The sequence below is a fragment of the Armigeres subalbatus genome, chromosome 3, assembly GCF_024139115.2.
Source record: "Armigeres subalbatus isolate Guangzhou_Male chromosome 3, GZ_Asu_2, whole genome shotgun sequence".
NCBI classification, from domain to species: Eukaryota; Metazoa; Arthropoda; class Insecta; order Diptera; family Culicidae; genus Armigeres; species Armigeres subalbatus.
In genome coordinates this window covers 246,905,915-246,925,807 of record NC_085141.1, presented here as the reverse complement: position 1 = coordinate 246,925,807, position 19,893 = coordinate 246,905,915, and the positions used below count along the sequence as shown (strand labels likewise).

The following is a 19,893-nucleotide window of genomic DNA, read 5'->3' as shown; positions in this document are numbered from 1 at the left end:
TGGTATTTTTTTCGTTTAGTTTTTTTTTAGAAAATCAAAAATCCAAAGTAGCCCCCGGAATCAAAAGTAGCCCCGCACGACGGTGCCTCAGAATACTGAATACTTACAATGTTTTGCTCCAGGTCTGAAACTGCTTCAATTAGGTTCTAATAAGGCAACAACATCATTCACATGTTTTATATCTATGTACAAATATACTTACAGCTTTTGAAAGTTGAATTCAATTTTACCATGTCGTCTTGATTTTGTTCTAATCCAGTCAGAATGGGTAAATACATGAAAATATTCTTAATAATGGCTATATTTTATAAGAAACAAATGTAGGAGATACTTTATGGATAGTTTCTTTTTGCAATAAAATTTAAATGTTGCATGTTTTATTTAGTTTTGTATGATATAAAAGCAAAATTTAGCTAGGTGGTCCAAAATATGAGCCCGGTCCAAAATGCAGCCGTTACCCTAAACTGGTTATTTTTTTCGATTTTATCAATTTATTCATTTATTTTTTATTTCCCACCCCCTTTGTTATTGAAAGACTAACAGAACAAAAGAAGGAATTCATATTTGTTTCGGCTTAACAAACAAACACAATCTACGAACAAAAAAAGGTTCGTTACATCGGGGTATGGCTTATTTACTTATTTACGATCATATGCGCTTTGAAAGTACCCGAGATCTGAATGTTCTTGCGCATTCTTGTTCACTCCAGAAAAATCAAATCCACAGTTTTGATTGCTCATCCGTGAGAAACAGAAAATTTGGATAATGAGGTGGTACACTTGATACAACACTCCGTTTGTGAAGGATAACACGTGTAGAAAAAAAATCCCATCATGGAATATTACCACCTGATTGATATATTTTCTTCGCGAGTAATTATCTATATCTAATAATATGTATCCTCGGATATGCATCGCATTGCAGCAATATAAATCCATAAAGTAAACTAGGTTCGGAAATTCATGCGCATATGTAAGATGTTTAACATGTGTTTGCCAAAACCCGCTTCTGCTGCGGTAGCTAATCTCGTTTGAAACTATCTCAGCTTAGCGCCTGCCAGCTCATCCATCAGTTTTGTACCCAGTGTTAGATTTTTGTTCGTTGAAGTCGGTAGAATCAATCAATGGACAGACAACCGCAAGTATTGGAGCCATTTTCTACGACCCGTAAGATGAGATCAATTTGATTCCTTTGCTTTTACAGACTAGTTCACAATTGCGCCGAATCAGCAATACGTTGACCAATTCTTGGTTAGATAGTAGCATGGCCATGCAACAAAGTCGGAAAATGGGAACGTATGAGTCCGAGTGTGATGAACAAGACGAAGTGCTAACGAAACGTGGATCCTGGACGGGGAGATTCGATTTTCTGCTGTCGTTGTTAGGGTATTCAGTTGGCCTGGGAAATGTATGGCGGTTTCCATATCTGTGCTACAACAATGGAGGAGGTAGGTGTCAACATATTAAAATTCGTTGGGTCTGTAATTCGAAGTACAAAACGTACAAAATCAAATATGAATTATGATGACCAGATGATTTGCAGAACTTGTCTTTCAAAGACTCCAAGTGTGCGTTGGTCATCCACAAGCATTGTCTAGGTATCGTGTTCGTGGAGAACATTTTTTAGATGGTCAATTTGATCATATAAAGGAGGGGAACTTGAGATTTATTTCTAAGAAAATTATGCATTTAGATGTTACTGAAATTTAATTCACAGGTGCCTTTCTCATCCCCTTCACCATTATGCTGGTTATTGCTGGTCTCCCATTGATGTTCATGGAACTGTCCCTGGCCCAGTACGCTGGGCTAGGACCGGCGGTACTATTTCGAAGGTTCTCACCCCTGTTTCAGGGCGTAGGTGTTGGCATGGTGCTGATCGCTGGAATTGTTATGCTGTACTATAATGTCATCCTGGCGTGGACTTTGTTCTATATGGTGGCGTCCTTCGAGGAACCTTTACCGTGGAAGGGCTGTGATCATCTCTGGAGTAGCAATAACTGCTACTCGTACGAAGAGGAGAGTCGATGCGTCGGCTTGAATGGAACGTACTACATGAAAAAGTGCCACATGAATGTGAATTCGATTATGAATTTCACAAAACTCCCGAAGAAGCCCCCAGCGGAAGATTTTTTCAAGTATGTAGGTAATTTAAAACTTTAAGACCCTTACTATCGTATTCGTTAACTCTACAGGAACTATTTGCTTCGACTTTCCTCGGGTATCGAGACGACGGGTAACATCAGCGTAACTTTGGCCCTATCCCTACTAGGGGCATGGTTGATAGTGTTTTTATGTCTATGCCGAGGTGTAAAGTCTTCCGGAAAGGTCGTGTACTTCACCGCCTTGTTTCCGTACGTTGTGCTGCTAATGCTGTTTGTTCGCGGGATCACACTGCCGGGATCGTACAACGGAATCATGTTCTATCTAGAGCCAGACTGGGAGAAGTTGAAAAGTGCCCAGATTTGGGGTGACGCGGCCGTGCAAATATTCTTCGCACTAAGTCCAGCCTGGGGAGGCCTTCTAACTTTGGCTTCCTACAATAAGTTCTCGAACAATTGTTACCGAGATGCAATCATCGTTGCCATCTCCAATATATTGACGTCGTTTTTCGCTGGATTTGTAATATTCTCTATCTTAGGATTTCTAGCACATGAGTTGGATACCGAGGTAGGGAGCGTGATCGATCAGGGTGCTGGATTGGCATTCGTCGTCTTCCCGGAAATGGTCACTAAGTTGCAGATGCCCATGTTTTGGTCGGTCCTGTTCTTTTTCATGCTGCTAACGCTGGGACTGGATTCTCAATTTACACTGATGGAAACGGTAGTGACGGGTATTCTGGACACATTTCCCAAGCTACGGCAGTGGAAGATGAGGGTCGTTTTTGGAGTGGCCGTCGTGGGATACATTGGAGGATTGGTGTTTATTACGAATGTAAGTATAATTCAGTATTACCAACAATATGATAGCAGATAGAACCTCACTTGCAACACATTTTTTGAGTGAAGCCTGACTGCATACACCCAGGTTTTTTTTACACGGTTTGGTTTTAGTCGTTTAAGACCTTCAGCGTCAACGAAAAGATGAGATAACCCCACGAAAAAAATCACAAAAAATCAAAGAAAATTCTGGGGGTATTTGAAAAGCTGTAAAAGTTCAGGTTAACCGAGAAATTAATGAATTCCAACCGTGTAAAAAAAACCTGGGTGTATATCTCAAATATATATTTTATTTATTTTAAATTTATTTTATTTTTTTTTTCATTTTGCTTTTATATTATATTAAAATTGGCCCTTAAATCTAGATTACTGTTTATTGGTAAGTTTTAAGAAAATACACACTTTATTTGGAAGTAGATCCTCAATTATATGTAGCTCTGAGGTCTGGCAACGGGCCTTAAACTTGGTCTGACTCCCAAATGCGTTCGTTCGATGTTCTGATTTTGGTGTTCATAATCATCAGCAGGATTTTGTTCAGAATTCGCTGATGTTTTCAAAGGTAGTCCTAAACTCTTATTACTTATCTATTTGAAAACTATGGTAGGAGAAGGTTGTAGCATACAGAAAGTATTTTTCCATTGCACTCGGCCCATGGCTGCACGTCGCCAAACACGGTGGGTCCGCAAATCGTATTTTAATTTATCAAATCCTTTTGCTTGTTGTGTACCTCGCCTCCCTTGTGTCGTATCCACCCGGGAACCGAAATGCACCAGCCAAAACTCAGCCCTAATAAAAAATACACATCACAGAACGCGCACCTTCATTCGTTGAATATTTTGTCTGCAGATTTTCAAAAAGATTCGAACCCAACAGGATTCAAATCCAATCCAAATTGAACTTTGGCTTTGTGGCCGAAGAGTTAGCGGCGCGTGTGCTTCAGGCGCATTTACGAAGTCTAACAAAACTTTATTGTCGTAGCCAAGCAAATCCGTCTTCCGATTTGCCTTTTACCAACGAAAACAAGTGCGGAACACCGAAGGATTATTCGCATGTTCACGCCTCAAAAACAGGACACTGAATGATCGTTTATTTTCACCGTTCGAATCATCTAGAATTCCTGTCAGCCTACTGCGATTAAATTTCAAATTTCTTCTCATTAGAGTAAAATCAGCAGTGATTCAAATCGTTCGGGGCTGTCAGTTTGAATATGAATCTGAATCATGCACTTTCCCAGCAGTGGCTCAAGATTCATGTTTTATAACAGTCGAGATTCAAAAGCTTAAAACTGTTATACCGCTTAGTTCTATTTTCTGCAGATTTGAACCACGAATGAATCACGAGATTCAAATATTTTTCAATTGTTTTGGTGTATGAATGCGTCATTTTATGTACGGATCAATCTTTTTGCATTTACCGTACCTTGCTCAGCAGCTACATAATCATCAGTTTCCATACGATTCTCAATTTTAGTTTTTCACGATTTACTCAACGAGTGAAATCAGTAGTGATTCAGTTTCATTCCAAATTCTCGACCACTATTCTAGTTTGCATCTAAGCAAAATAGAACAAACATGTTGGTTTCTCCAGCAGTGTTCCATTCATGTTTTTCAAATTTTCAATTAAATGAAATCCTTATGTTGCTGCCAAGAAAGGCGCCGTAATTGCAAAGTGGATTGATCCGTAGATAAAATGACGCATTCATACACCAAAACAATTGAAAAATATTTGAATCTCGTGATTCAATCGTGGTTCAAATCTGCAGAAAATAGAACGGAGCGTTATACCAGTTTTATTTTTTTGACATTTGACTGGTATAAAAAATGAATCTAGAACAGCTGCTGGGAGAATGAATGTTCCAGATTCATATTCAAACTGACAGCCCCGAACGATTTGAATCACTGCTGATTTTACTCTAACTCGTTAATTTCGCATGAGGAAATATTATATAAACCCGTCGGAAACGATAACGAACATATATGCAAAAGGAATGAAAAAAATCAATACAACCGTTTTCGAGCTATACGGATACGAACACAGACCATTTAAGAAATACGTTTCACTTTATCCATCAATGTAACCAACAAATGCAAATGCATTTTTCAGACTCACTTTATTCCCCACAGTTATGAACTAAAAAAAATCTGACAAAAGCACATTGAACCACAAACCGATTTTTGGAATTATTGTCGAAGATATTTCTCACCAAATGCATAAAAATTGCATCCGGTCTTGTACGAATACAAATCTGATTTGAAAACGCTATCCGAATCAAACTCTAATAGAATTCAAATTCAATTCACACTCAATACTAATCAAATCTGACTCATATTTTAACTCAATCTAATTTATTTCGATTCCAAATCAAATCTATATTCAAATCCAATCCTTCACTAACACAAGTTCAATTCTAATACAAATGTATTTCAAATCCAATTCAAATTCAACCAATATCCATTCTAATTTAATTGAAATACAAGCCAGATCGTATTCAAATATCAAACCTAATCAATATTTAATGCGAATCCAAATCAATTCCAATTCCAATCCGAGCGAAATCAAAGTCCAATTGAAATCGAATGCATATGCTATGTATCACAATTGAATTCATATCCAATCCTTATTCATTGCTAAAAAATCAAATTAACTCTTAATCTAATTCAAAATCATTTTAAACTCAATCCAGATCCGATTCAAATCCAATCAAAATCAAACGAAAATCCAATCTAAATCTAATCCAAATCAAAATACAATCTAAATCAAACCCTATTTCTATCCAATTCTAATCCATACACAGAGAGAAAAAAAAATGTGCTTTTGAGAATATCGCACTTTCGTTTTAAAAGTTGATTGTTTTTTTTTTTCCAAGTTCGTTTATTTGGTAGGCTCAGGCGTGTATAACGCTTTACGGAGCCGTATTTCTTTGTGATATATACAATCAATATCATTTTATTGTACAGTTAGTAAGAGAGGGATAGAAGCCAGCTAAAGTTGATTGTTTCTAGTAATTTTGAGTAACGAAAGGGTCTGTTCACAAATTACGTAACGCTTTTGGGGGGAGGGGGTCCAACTTGCGTTATACTTTGTTACACTGAAAGGTGGGGTAGGGGGTGGGTACTACCAAATGTTACGCATAACGCGAATAAAAAAATATTTTAAAGGTTTTTTAATCACTGATTGAAGTTATTGGTAATAGGTCTTGATCAAGATAGAATACGCATCAACCTATCCTCTTCACTACCGTTTTACCCATAATTGTCCAATGCTAGTCTTTGTAGTTTTTTACTTTTCATCAGTGCAGGCTATTTTAATGTTTTTTCGGGAATCCTAAAGACAGCGAGTTTTGTTCGAATAATTGTTGCTAAATTTCTAGGCATTTTCATTCTAAGCAATTGCATTTTAGCTCAACCACTTCAATCACATAAACAGTCCAATTTAAAAATGATTTGTCTATCGTTATCGTTTTAGACATTACCGAAATCAAACACATAGCGGGACCGTTATACCTAAAAGAACAAAGCGAATATCGTATTTCTCGACAGAACAGTCCCGCTAAACTGAAATTTGAATGGCCATGGTTTTTTTTTTTTTTTTAATCTTTATTTAGGTGTTTTTTTAATTCTAGATTAAGTTCAACACCGAAATGGCCATGGTCGCAAATTCTATTTTTGTTTTTACTAGCTGTATTCTTGATATTTTTGGTTTTAATCATGTGCCGTTCCTATTCTAACAGTTTTCAATAAATACCAAAACCCACATGCTTCAGAGAAAAAAAAATGATTTAAAATTTTCTCAGTTACGCGTTATATGGGGGAGGGAGGGGGTGCGAAAAATGTTACTTTTTGTTACGAGGGGGAGGGAGGGGGTCAAAAACTCGGATTTTTGCGTTACGTAATTTGTGAACAGACCCAAACGTTTACAGTGAGAATAATTTTTCGTATGGTTTCTTTAAGAAATTCCCGAAAGGTCACATGAAGGGATTTTCAAAAAAAGTGTAAAGTGATTTGTGAAGGGTTTTTGCTAAAGTAATTTTTGAAAGAATAGCCGAAGGAATCCCGAATGGATTTTTCAAAGGAGTTTCTAAAGGTATTCTCGAAGAATTTCCAAAGCTTAATAAAAACAAAATATCCGGAAAAACTCCTCCAGGTGTTTTCTAAAGTTTTCCTCAAGATTCTTCTGAATGAGTTCCTAAAAAATCCCAAGGAATTTCAAAAGAATATTCGAAGCATTTTCTGAAGGTTTTTACAGTAAAACAGTAATATAACGCTAGAAAGTTTTAGCAAAGAAATTTTCAAATTAAATGCTAGAAGAAGTTCGGCAGCAATTCTTAAAATCCGGAGGATTTTCCGATGGAATCTAAGGAGAAATTTTCAAAGGAATACCTGGAGGAATTTTGATTGAATGGCTGAAGTAATTTCTGGGTGAACTTGCGAAGGAATTCCTGAAAGAATTTCTTAAGTAATTTACAACACTGTTTTGTAAAGCCACCAAAATATTCTTTAAAATAATATTTTTCGCAATATTTACTTTTTTGAATTGATCATTTTGTTGCAATAATCTATATATGGCACGATTACCGTTTGCCTGGAAATTGATGTAAAGCACCTTGGAAAAACCTGGAAAAATCAGGGAATTTTATTTTTACAGATGAGTAGACACCCTGAACAGTGGCATACTAGGAGTTAACTTTCTGAAATCAGTATGGCGAAAGGCATCTAAGGTTCGATTTTTCAAAATAAAGCACCTTCATCGAAAAAATATTTGGTAGGCGTAGTATCGGACACCTTCCTACATAACCGGTACCAAATAGTTTTTTATGAAAAGTCCCTAATTTTGAGAAAACCGCGTTAGATGTTTTACGCCATACAAATTTCTGGCGGTTGACTCATGCTGGCTATTTGCGCATATACGATAGCGCTAGGATGCTGTCAGCGGCGCGTTGAAAAACAACCACTGCCAATAACTCATTCAAATCTAATCGAAACTAATCAATATATGATACAAATCCTATGTAAATTTAATTCAAACCTAATCTTATTTTTTTATTGTATTTAAAACAAATTTAAATCCAAACGAAATTCTATCGGAATCCTTTTCAAATCCGATTCAAATCTAATTTATATCATCCTAAGTCCAATTTAAATTGAAATCCAATTTCAATCCAAATCCGATCAAAATATATTAGAAATCCAATCAAAATCTAACCCAAATCAAATTTTAATCCAATCCAAACGTAATCCATTTTTTTTTTCAAATATAATCCAAATCCAAATCCGCTTTAAATTGATTCTAAATCTAATCAAAGTGCAATTCAAATCCAATCCAATCCATATCGTATCCAAATTTAATTAATATCGAATCCAGATTCAATCCAATCCAAATCCAATTAAAATGCAATGCAAACCCAATCCAAATCAAATCCTAATCCAAATCCTAATCAAATCTGTGTTCTTAACCGCTACTGTGCCGTGATCTACTGTGGTGGTACTCTGCTGTACAGAGTCCACACAGAATCTATTTTTAAATATTCATAATTCGTTATTGTTGTCGTTGCCAGTCCATATCATCGGGAGTCCATTGTGTTCATTTGTCCATGTGGTGAATCCAGTGATCGTTGCTTTGTTCGGTTGCCATACGCTAAGAGAAGAATGAATTCTGTCATCAAAAGAAAAAGTAGAATCATGAAAAAAATTTCACAGCGAGGTATGGAATGCAGCTTTTAAAATAATTTTCAAAATTTCAAAATAAAATTTATTTATAAATAATTTATAGCATGATGTTAGAATTTTTATTATCTACATTATACATATATTAATTTGATTTTTAATGACAATGAAGTTTTTTCTTGAAATGATTCCGCAGATGGTACTACTTTTAATCTTAATTGAATTTCTAATCCCGCCTAATCCAGCTTTCCACGCTCGCCATAATGGCGGATGCTATAAATATTTTGACAGTAACTGCTTCCAGACATTGAACTGAAATTTCGCTCTTAGCAAACCATGAAACTTTGGTAACCAATACCTACGAGTTGTTTATTTATTGTGAAAATGAAAATGAATTTTTATTAGAGAAGCTGCAGCCATTTCGATAAAAACTAAATCATTTACTAAAATTATTTCATACATTTCAGGAAACGAATAATGTGCATGAAATTGACTGAATCTATAATTAAGGCGTTGAATGCAGTTCCTAGCATACCAGGTTCCAAGATCTCTACGAATTGCATAGAATATCCTTCGGCTCGTCAAAGGTTCCGACAGTAGAGATGAAAATGCGAAACTACGTTAAATTTTTTCAGTGAATCATTCGCATTTCCTAGCATCATAGAATATTGCTCTGTGAGTTTATTATTAAGGCTAAATTGCAGTTCGCAAAACGTGTCGCGAGATGTGCCCCCATGCATTTTCAAAGGGGCGGGAATTTCGTTTTCCGTACTCAAATCCTTTGAAACGAACAAAATTAATTGTATACTTAATGCTAATGAAAATTCAGTTGATACAATCATGAATCACATAATTTTTCTAAACTGCAAAACTGTAGCGCCTTGTTTGAGCAATTTGGGATGGTGATAAATGAAATAAACCAGATAGTAATTCACCGCAATCATGTTAAACGATAAAATTTAATTGTTTTGTTTAGGATGATTTTCAAATATTTTTTCCTCCAAGGACAATTGAAATCATCAAAGAAATATTCTGGTCGTTTAACATTACTTAAGACTTGTCATAAGACGAGTTTGTACAATTTCATTTAATTCCACCACTTAATTGTACCATGACAGATACATATTACGACCTCAACAGTAAGGTCGTCTTCATTGTCTCGTACTTAACTCGACTTAGTCGACTTAGAAATAATTAAATATTATCGTTTTAGTTGATACTGAATTTGTCATTAGCATTTAAGTATATAATTAATTTTGTTCGTCGAAAAAAAAAACATTTCAATAGGCATTTAGTAATTTTGTTTCTATAAACATTCTATAAACAAACATTTTCTATATTTGTTATAAGTTCATCGCATATTTAATAAATAAAAATGGGTAGAATTTAGAATACGATTGGGGGAAGGCTGTTTTCAGTTAAATTAAGAGCGGGATTCAAAGGCCCCTTTGAAAATGCATGGGGGCCAAATCTCGCGACACGTTTTCCGAACTGTAATTTAGCCTTAATAATAAGCTAACAGAGCAATATTCTATGATGCTTGGAAATGCAAATTAACCAGTGAAAATTTCTAACGTAGTTTCGCTTTTTCCATCTCTACAGTCGGAACATTTGACGAGTAGAACGATATTCTATGCAATTCGTAGAGATCTTGGAACCTGGTATGCTAGGAACTGCATTCAACGCCTTAATTATAGATTCAGTCAATTTCATGCACATTATTCGTTTCCTGAAATGTATGAAATAATTTTAGTAAATGATTTAATTATTATCGAAATAGCTGCAGCTTCTCTAATAAAAAAATATTTTCATTTTCACAATAAATAAACAACTCGTAGGTATTGGTTACCAAAGTTTCATAGTTTGCTAAGTGCGAATTTCAGTTCATTGTCTGGAAGCAGTTACTGTCAAAATATTTATAGGATCCGCCATTATGGCGAGCGTGGAAAGCTGGATAAATCATTTTCAAAAAAATCTCTGTTTGTAATTTTTAAAATTATTTTCAATTCTATTGGCTATACCTTGCCGTGTTAAATTTCAGTGATTCTACTTTTCCTCTGATGACAGCGTTCATCCACTTCTCCTCGCGTATTAATCGAAGAACTTTGGAGGAATGCCTCCGAGAAGAACAGTTTTTGTCAGTCGTCATCAGGCAGCCGTGTCGGTGAGGCGCGTTCCCCAAAACGCCACCGTACGGACTGCGCTTCTGGCGACTGACAAGGGTTTGGTGGAGGCAGTGGATTAAGGTGAAGGTGGGTTGAGTACCAAATCAAAGCTTAGATAGTATTGGTACAATAAAAACTGTCATATACTGTAGTAGTATTGGTGTTGTATTTATAAAAAAACAAAGAATATTAGTAGGGTGGTTCAAAAAACGACCCAGCTCCACCACGCTCACTCGATTCCGTCCCATGCTCCGTGTGTCCTCCAAAAACCGATTTGAACAAAAACTGGTTGAGCACTAGCCGGTTCAAGTTTGTATGAAAACTAGTATGAGAAACTAAACTTTTCATTACACTGGCTATAGCGCCTTCCCTCCAAACGCGTGCGAAAAGAGAATCAACATAGCTTAAAGCAACATTCCGGAGACTTCACTGAACGAAAATCGCACCGCAGGAAAGATCCATTGATTATGTAACGCAAAAAATAAGCCTAATTATCATGCTAAAGATTCGCAACCTCGATTAAAATCGACTCCCAACCATTGAAACCATCATTCAATGTTTGAATATTTCATCCAGTCATATGGTCTCCCCCCTCGCCAGCGCCCAGTGACGGAGTGCCACAATCAAAATAATGTAAAATTCAACCTCGCCATATCAACTGTCATACAAACCTGAAACGACCTGTTAACGGTAAGCCTCTATTCAAACCAACCCAAACCATCGGATGACACCCAAATTATGAATCATAATCGACTGAGCGCGGCGGAGCAAAATCATTTTTTGAACCACCCTATGTATTAGTTTGCTGCTGTCGCTGCCGGTGTTTACATTCGCTCCGCGGTCAGTTTTTAATCGTTTTTCCGGGCAAAAATAGCAGTTTATATTAGGTTTTCGGTTCAAACGAGTGACTGATTTCAAAAAGTGATGTTTAATTTGCATTCTATCAACATTTCGGGCTGCTCATGTGCGGAGAAGTGAGTAAAAACTTGATTTTTCTATGCCCTTTGAGAAGAAGTGAAGTGCAGTGATAAGCCCACCGAATCGCGAACGGCTATTAAATTGGCACGAAACTGCTAATTTACGATAAAATTCGAGCCGAAATTCATAGGACTCTTTGAAGAAACATGTTCATTATCACGGGAAATGAATAAATATGCATAATATAATTTGAATATTATACTTTTGTTCGATGCTGTTCGATGCATTCGAATGTTGGTGGGAGAGGAGTGCGGGAGGTGTGGGGTTGACCCGTGGAAGGTCCGGTGCCATATTGACTGCCATCGTGGTACTCCTCCAACTATGTCCTTAAAATGTACTGTCTTGAACTGTAAATCTGTTGATGGTCACGTGTTGCATGTGTGACGGTCATGTAACACAAATTATTGTAGCATGACAGAAAAAAAAGTCATGAGCTACCGTGACATTTTTCTATGCGACATAATATGTGTCACAAATTAATCGAATGGAATATAATTTTGAAGGTGATGAATGCATCACTAATGGAGCTAAATATTTGTAAATAATACAGTTAATTAAACGCTGAGCTCGCTTTTTGTCCTTCCTTTACGCGGATTTTGGGATTTATAAGTTTAATTTCCTATTTTCCGGGTATTGGCCACCCGAAATGAACAATAATTACAATATTATGAAAACTCGATTTGCATATACACAGCAAGTGAAAGATTTAAGAAAGATGAACGGTTTACGCTAATTTATACACAATATTTTTTTCTTTCACGCGAGTAAAAACCACTAGAAATCGATTTCGCTGAGCCGTTTCTTACGTTTATTTTAAAATTCACGTTCACGGATTATCGATATTGATTTATAAGCTTTTTTTTTTGGGTGCATCTTTTTCAAAATCAATTAGGACCATTTGAATCCAAGAAATATGACCATAACATGTGTCCTTGAAAGTGTTTATGCTGATATTTGTTAAAGAAGTATGCTGTTTGAGCTGACGACGTTCGTTCTCACATTAAAAATTCTAAGCTAACATCTAGCGTTGACTACGACTTCAGCATATGTGACTACCATATTATCAATAAATGGATCGCTATCCTAAACTGCAATCAGGTTACGAATTATTTCGTTACCACGATCTATAGTGCCGTGAAGCGGGGGAAAATTGATCATTTTTTTAATTGTTTTGTACATATTTCCTCCGTAAGTGGCTTTTCTCATATTTTTAAAACGAGTACTGCTACATGTATAACGTATTAGGCAATTGTTCTTGATTATTTGATAATTTTAAACTTGTTTAAAAAAAAAAAAATTGTGGAGTTTTTTGACTCTTCAATTTGGGATAACTTTGATCATCAAACGTTTCAATCATTTATCTATGTATGAAGCAAGCGTCGGTAAACGCCTTAAGGTAGGCAATTATAGCTGGAATGCATCGATTGTTTGGACGCATCATCACCGCTAGTGGAATTAGGGGTAACTGGGGTAATATGCACCCCCGGGGCAAAACGACTTTTTGGCATATTCGGCGATGTTCCAGGAATATTTTCATTAATGTTTACTACTGGATCGCTAGTTATAGATCCGAACTACATGCGCTGTAGTAAATACTCTGGAAAAACTGTTGAAAATGTATTCAAAAATGCAAATAGGTCGTTTTGCCCCGAGGGTGCATATTACCCCAATTTCCCCAACCTGGGTTTTCAACAATAAAAATCAAAATTTTGAAATAAAAAATGTGGTTCAACCAAGAAAATAAGATTACTTATCATACAATTATAGGTACGAGCCTAATTTTTTTGTTATTATATTGGTTTTTAGTGCTTTTTTGAAATATACTTATTTGAAATATTAAATTATTTAAATGCTTATTTAAATGATTTTAAGCCTGTAGAAACGGTCTTTAAAATATATAAAGTGTCTCCCTCCCATATGAAAAATTGTTTCATTATAAATTATTTTTTGATCTTACCGCACCCGCCATAAGCCTTTACGTAATAAGTGTGCGGCCCCAAAGCAGCCAAACGAAACAAATTGTTTATTAATTTTCTTTTTCTATAAGCATCATAGCTTTTATGACTGCTCAGAACATTCATTTTGCACTACCATCATAATAGATAGCGATACATTCACAGGCGGCACGAATATTGTCACATGATACGAACGACTCGCGGGTAATACATTCATTGCCATGAATGGCATGTGTCTACAACACTACAATTGTCACAAGAGAATGTTGTGCAACATTCTGTCCGGTACAAACAATGTGACATGATAATAGCAACAAAAATGTACTGTACGAATCACTGGGTGGAGGGGCTGGGAATCGAAACCATGACCATTCGCTTATGAGGCGAACATGTAGCCAACTACGCTATGGGCCCCCCCCCCCCCCACCCTAATCCAATCTATATATCCAATCCAAATATAATCCAAATATATTCCAAATCCAATCCAATCTAAATCCACGCCAAACTAAATTCAAATCTAATGCAAATTCCAAATCCAAATTCAATTCAAATCTAATCCAAAACCAATGCAAATTAAAATACAAATCCAATCCAAATAAAAAAAAAAACAATTTAAATTAAATCCAAAATAAATTCAAATATAATCCACATCCGATCTAAATAATCTAGTATGAAATTAATCTAAATTTAATTCAAATACAATCCAAAATCGATTCAAATCCAATCGAGATTCAAATTTTATCTAAATCAAGAGTCAAGACCAAATCCGATTCAAATCTAATCCAAAATCCGTGCAAATACAATTCAAATCTAATTGAAATTCAATTCAAATCCAATCCAACTCTTATTTCTATCCAAATCGAATTAAATCCAATCAAATCCAATCTAAATTCAATCCAAATCGCATTGGAATTTAATCCAAACTCAATCAAAACTTATTCAAATTCCAATATCAATCTTAATCCAACCCAAATTTCTTTCAAATTCAGTCCGAATCCTATGAAAATTGATTCTCAATCTAATCAAAATGCAATCCAAATCCAATCTTTTCAAATTCAAATTCAAATTAATTAAAATACAATCCAAATCGGATTCAAATCCAATCCAAATCAAAATCCTATTCAAATGTAATCAAAGTCCAATCCAAATTCAATCCAAATCCAATCAACATACAAACCAAGACTAATTCAAATCGAATCTTCATTGAATTCAAATTCAATCAAAATTCAAATCAAATTTGATTTAATCCTAATCCAATTAAAGACTTTGACAATCCAAATCTAATTCAAATCCAATCAATATCCAAATCCAATTTAAATCGAATCTTAATCTTATTCAAATATGGTTTAGGATCATTTGGCCGAATAGTTGAAATACGTTTTCTTATTTAGTGTGGGAAGCAAGAAGTGAGAAGTGACAAATGAGAAATAAGTAGTGTGAAGTTATTGGTGAGAAGTGAGATGTGATAGGTGAGAAGTGATAAGTCAGACAGCGAGTAGCATGCAATATGAAGCAAAATCAACTCTGAATAAAAAATAAACAAATAAGAAAAGAGGAGGAAGAAGAAGGAATGAAGAAGGAAGAAAGAAGAAGAAAGATGAAATAAGGGAGAAGGAAGCAGGAAGAAAGAAGAAGGACGAAAAAAGATCATCTTTGTTCCACTTTTCACTTCCTACTTCTCATTAATTCACTTCTTGTAATCTGAGGTCAAATTTTAATTATTCGGCCAAACGGCATTCAGCCAAACGACACGTTCGGCTAAACGGCATTCGGTTGAACGACATTCGGCCAAATGGTCTGACACCTCAAATATAATACGAATCTAATCCAAACCCAATTCTTCTTCTTTTTCTTTAATGGCTCTATATTGTTTCCTACCCGAAAACATCCTAGACCGGACCGAGAATCGAACTCGCCATCTCCGGATTGGCAATACTACGCCTTTGCTCGCAAGGCTACTGGAAACCCTAAACCTAATTCAAATCTAATCCAAATCCAATCGAAATTCAATACAAATCCAATCCAAATCCAATTCAAACTATATTTGAATCCAATCAAAATCAATTTAAAAATCTAACTGAAATTAAATTAAAACATCCAATCAAAATCCAGTTCAAATTCAACTCAAATCCAAATAATTATATTTAGTTCAATCTAATCGAAATCTAATTCAAATTATATCTAAATTAATTCTTAATCCGATTCAAATCCAATCCAAATTGAAATCCATTTCGATTTAATTTATAATTCTACCAAAATTACTTCAAAATCCATTTCAATTCCATTCGAAATCAAATTCAAATATTTTTCAAATCCATTCCAAATCCAAACGAAATAAAATCTTTTCAACATCAAACCCATTCCAATCAAACCTAAATCGTTCCAAATACAATTAAATCCGAATCCAATTTCATCAAGTTTTTAAATTCAATCTGTGTTCTAGAATATTTTTTTTCAATCTGTGCTCTAGAATAAATTCCTATTCAAGCTCAATCCAAATTCTTTCCAAACTTTATCCGCGCTTAAATCTAGTCAAACACTTGACTTTAATCAATTCCAGGGTGCATCCAATCCAAATCCAATTCAAATGCAATGAAATTCATATTCAATTTTAATTCAAATCTGGTTGAAACTCATTCACAATTTTCGCTCGATGTTTTACAACTGTACAGTGTACAAACAATTCAAGTTTCATTAAAATCCAATACAAATTCTATTCACATAAATTCCAATCCAACTCCACTCAGTATTTGGTTTACCTCGAATCCAATCTAAATGTAAACCAATTTCAAACACAAATCCAAATTAATTTCAAATCTTGCTCCATATCAGAATATGCTAATTATTCTGTTTAAAAAAACTAATTATTGATATTCCATCTAAATTTTTCGATTTTGGATGTAAATCTACAATTCCTAAATCAAATATCATTCCAACAATTGAAATCCTTCTAAACATCAACATTTACATAAACGTTCGAACTACTACACAAAATTATCAGTTTTGTATAGAAGTCAAGGGTTAAACCTGTGTTTTACAAGTGCATCATTTGAAAAAATGCCCTTGTTTTCTAGTGTCGGTAAAATTGACAAAATACCTCACCTCCGCAACACCAGTAATTTCCAAACCATTAATTTTAATATTATTTCACAAACATTTGCTTGTAAATGAAATTCATTTGTTGTATTCAATATATTGTTGTATTAAATATATATATTATACATCTTGTTCCCGTTGAATCACTATCAAGCCCTATTTTCACTGAGTTATTGTCCGCCATTCTTAACTACAAGCCAAACCCCCGCCGTCGTCCGATTTTCGCGGTTTGAATGATGAAAAGTTCTGTCAACAGCTGATGCACGTGGATCATTGGCATCTGCATCCCAACATAGATGGTACATAGACCTTTCCTTTCGAAGGCAACAGTTTATGTTGGTCTTCCTCGCGGGCGTTGTCTACTGTTAAACCCTACCACATTCTAGGCAAGCCCCACGACTCGTAGTGGGAAGCGTCGTCCATCCATTGGACATAGCCCCTGCCGCCCTTTTCTAATAATTGGTTTAATAATTAAACGCTCTCAAAATAAGATGAAAAATTGCCACGATGAGAGTTGGAGGGAATGAAATTCGATGGAGACGCATGGTTTAAGTTGTCTTTTCTGTTTCAGAGCGGGATGTATTGGTTCCAGCTGGTCGATAAGTATGCAGCTAATTGGTCGGTACTGCTAATTGCCATCATCGAGTGTATACTGATCGCTTGGATCTACGGCTCGGCTAGATTCATCAGCAACATCGAGGAAATGATTGGCAAACGATCGCTCTTCTTTAAATACTTTTGGACAACTGCTTGGAAGTTTGTTACTCCAAGCACGTTGTTGGTAAGTCCAGCGCAGGGGTTATATTCTCAGTACATGATGCAATCATTTGATAAATGTTTCTTTCTTTTCAGTTCATTTTATCCTTCAACTGGATTCAGTACAAACCCGTTTCGTACGGAAAGTACGTTTACCCAAACTGGGCGGATCTTGTCGGTTGGTTTATCGGACTGCTTCCCATGATCATAATACTGGTCACAGCTCTGTACAAAATCGTTTCTGACAGATCGATCCAATCCCCCGTGCAGGTTCGAACATTTAAACCTTTCCATGAGATATTCTGTAATCCAGAACTTTCGACATCCGTTCACATTTCAGATCATAGCAAAGCTGCTCAAACCCACCGCTGAATGGAAACCGTCTAAATCTCCGTTATATCGTTTCGAGTACGAAGGCAATGGCATTGAGATATGAAAAGATGCAGTTGTTGTTAAGTGTCAAATAAAAATAAATCTGGTTACCATTATTTATTACAAGCGTAAAGCTCCATAACTGAGAGGCCACGTTATCACAGTCTGTCCCTAATGTGAATATCGTTCGCTGCTTTACACATATTTGAAGTTGACATTCTATGCGAATCTGCTGATTACACTACGCTTGCAGTTAATTTTAAGACTACCTGTTTGAATTACTTCGCCACACACCATGTATTGTTTTGCTTTGCTAAATACGGAGGTATGCGCCGAGTATGCGCTATCAATGGGGTATTTGTGGAACGAGAGACAAATATTTCACTCTGATTGTCCTTTTGTTTGGTTATGGGTTTAGGAATAATTATATTTATATAGGTACATACATAATTTATCTGATAAACAAAATCTATTGGAATTTTTTCTCGGGGTTTGTGCGAATCTTATCCACGAATGTTGTACTTTCAATGATGCGAGATTCACGAGATAAGCTTTTCGTTGGCGGATGTTTTGCCTATCGCCCATTATAGTCTAGATTTTTATGTCTTTCGTATTCAGACCTTTTATGGTGAATTGCTTTAAAATCTGATTTCAAAATTATTTCACTAGGCATAAATCCTACAAAAACTTCCATTATCCCTTTCACCAAACGGAGAAAGGTACAACTGAAACCCCTTTTCTTGAATCAAACACAATTAGTTTATTCAAGTGAAGTAAAATATCTAGGTGTCATTTTTTTTTTCCCTGTTGGGTATTTTAATCACTGCGACCATTTGTTAGATCTATTGTGATATATGCCCCATTTCATATAGCTTTGTCAAGTTGACGCATCATTGCTATGTAGAGCAATTGCATCACCTTGACTACCAGCGTCTTCCCAATACGGTATTATGGTTCTGATGAATCGCACTACCAAATTGGGACTTGTTCTCCAAACTTCAGAGGGTTCTATCAGCCCCTGTTGAAGAACTGTAATCTTTTTCTAAAATTGCCGGACAATGGCATAACAGATGTTCCGAGTCTTCCACATGTATACCGCAGAAGCGACATACATCATCTTGAAGTTTTCCTAGCAGCTTCAAGTGATAACGGCTCAGGCAATGGCCTGTTACAAGACCTGTATATGTGTTAAGATCTTTTTTGAAAGATCTAAGATTCTGCGAGTGATAAATACGTTTGGTGTGATGAAACGTTTTGACTGCCTCGCAATTAAGGTGTTCTTCCAAATGTCCTCTATTTTTGAATGTTCCCAAGATTTCAGTTCCATTCTAAGAGAACACGCAGATACACCACAAGGTTCTGGACCTATGAATTGTCGAGATGAACCAAGTCTTGCCAGCATATCAGCTTGTTCATTGCCTTCAATGCCACAAATGACCAGGAACCCAATATAGGTTCACTTTGGTACGACTACCCAAGGCTGGGAGGGACTGAACACATTCCCAAACGAGATTCGATGTGCATATTGCTGATTGCAGAGCATTCAATGCTGCTTGACTATCAGACATTATGCAAATATTTGAATGCCTGTAATTTCGACGTATGCATAAATTAGAGCATTCAAGAATAGCCTGAACTTCAGCTTGGAAAACAGATGGCCACTTTCCCATGGGAATCGAAATATTCGTCCCTGGGCCAGTCACGCCTGCTCCAACTTGATTGTTCAGTTTTGAACCATCGGTGTAAAACACAATCGATCCTGAACGAAGATTTGGTCCACCATTTGTCCATGTGCTTCGCTCAAGATTAATTACATCAAAACATCGATAAAAGTTGTATCTTCTTCTCATCCAATCATCGTTGTTTGTGATCAGTGAGTTGATACTTATTTTGTTTAGAATACTAAGATGTCCTGTTAGGTCACCTTCGAAGAGGTTTGAATCTCTTTTGATCTTCAAAGCACTCTTCTCTGC

The 19,893-nt window shown here is 35.8% G+C and overlaps 1 protein-coding gene across 2 annotated transcripts; it reads left to right on the top strand.

The window, feature by feature from the left end:
- The first annotated feature begins 982 nt into the window (after window positions 1-982).
- On the top strand, window positions 983-18,046 carry LOC134227756 (sodium- and chloride-dependent glycine transporter 1-like). Of its 2 annotated transcripts, none has more exons than XM_062709431.1 (7): window positions 983-1,141; window positions 1,204-1,447; window positions 1,717-2,134; window positions 2,192-2,930; window positions 17,364-17,573; window positions 17,645-17,818; window positions 17,889-18,046. In XM_062709431.1, the coding sequence occupies exons 1-7, from the start codon at window positions 1,124-1,126 to the stop codon at window positions 17,982-17,984; spliced, it is 1,899 nt and encodes a 632-aa protein (XP_062565415.1). In that variant the 5' UTR covers window positions 983-1,123; the 3' UTR covers window positions 17,985-18,046. The 2 variants fall into 2 exon arrangements, with proteins under 2 accessions (XP_062565415.1, XP_062565416.1); XM_062709432.1 differs by having other exon boundaries at window positions 1,028-1,137.
- The last annotated feature ends 1,847 nt before the right edge of the window (window positions 18,047-19,893 follow it).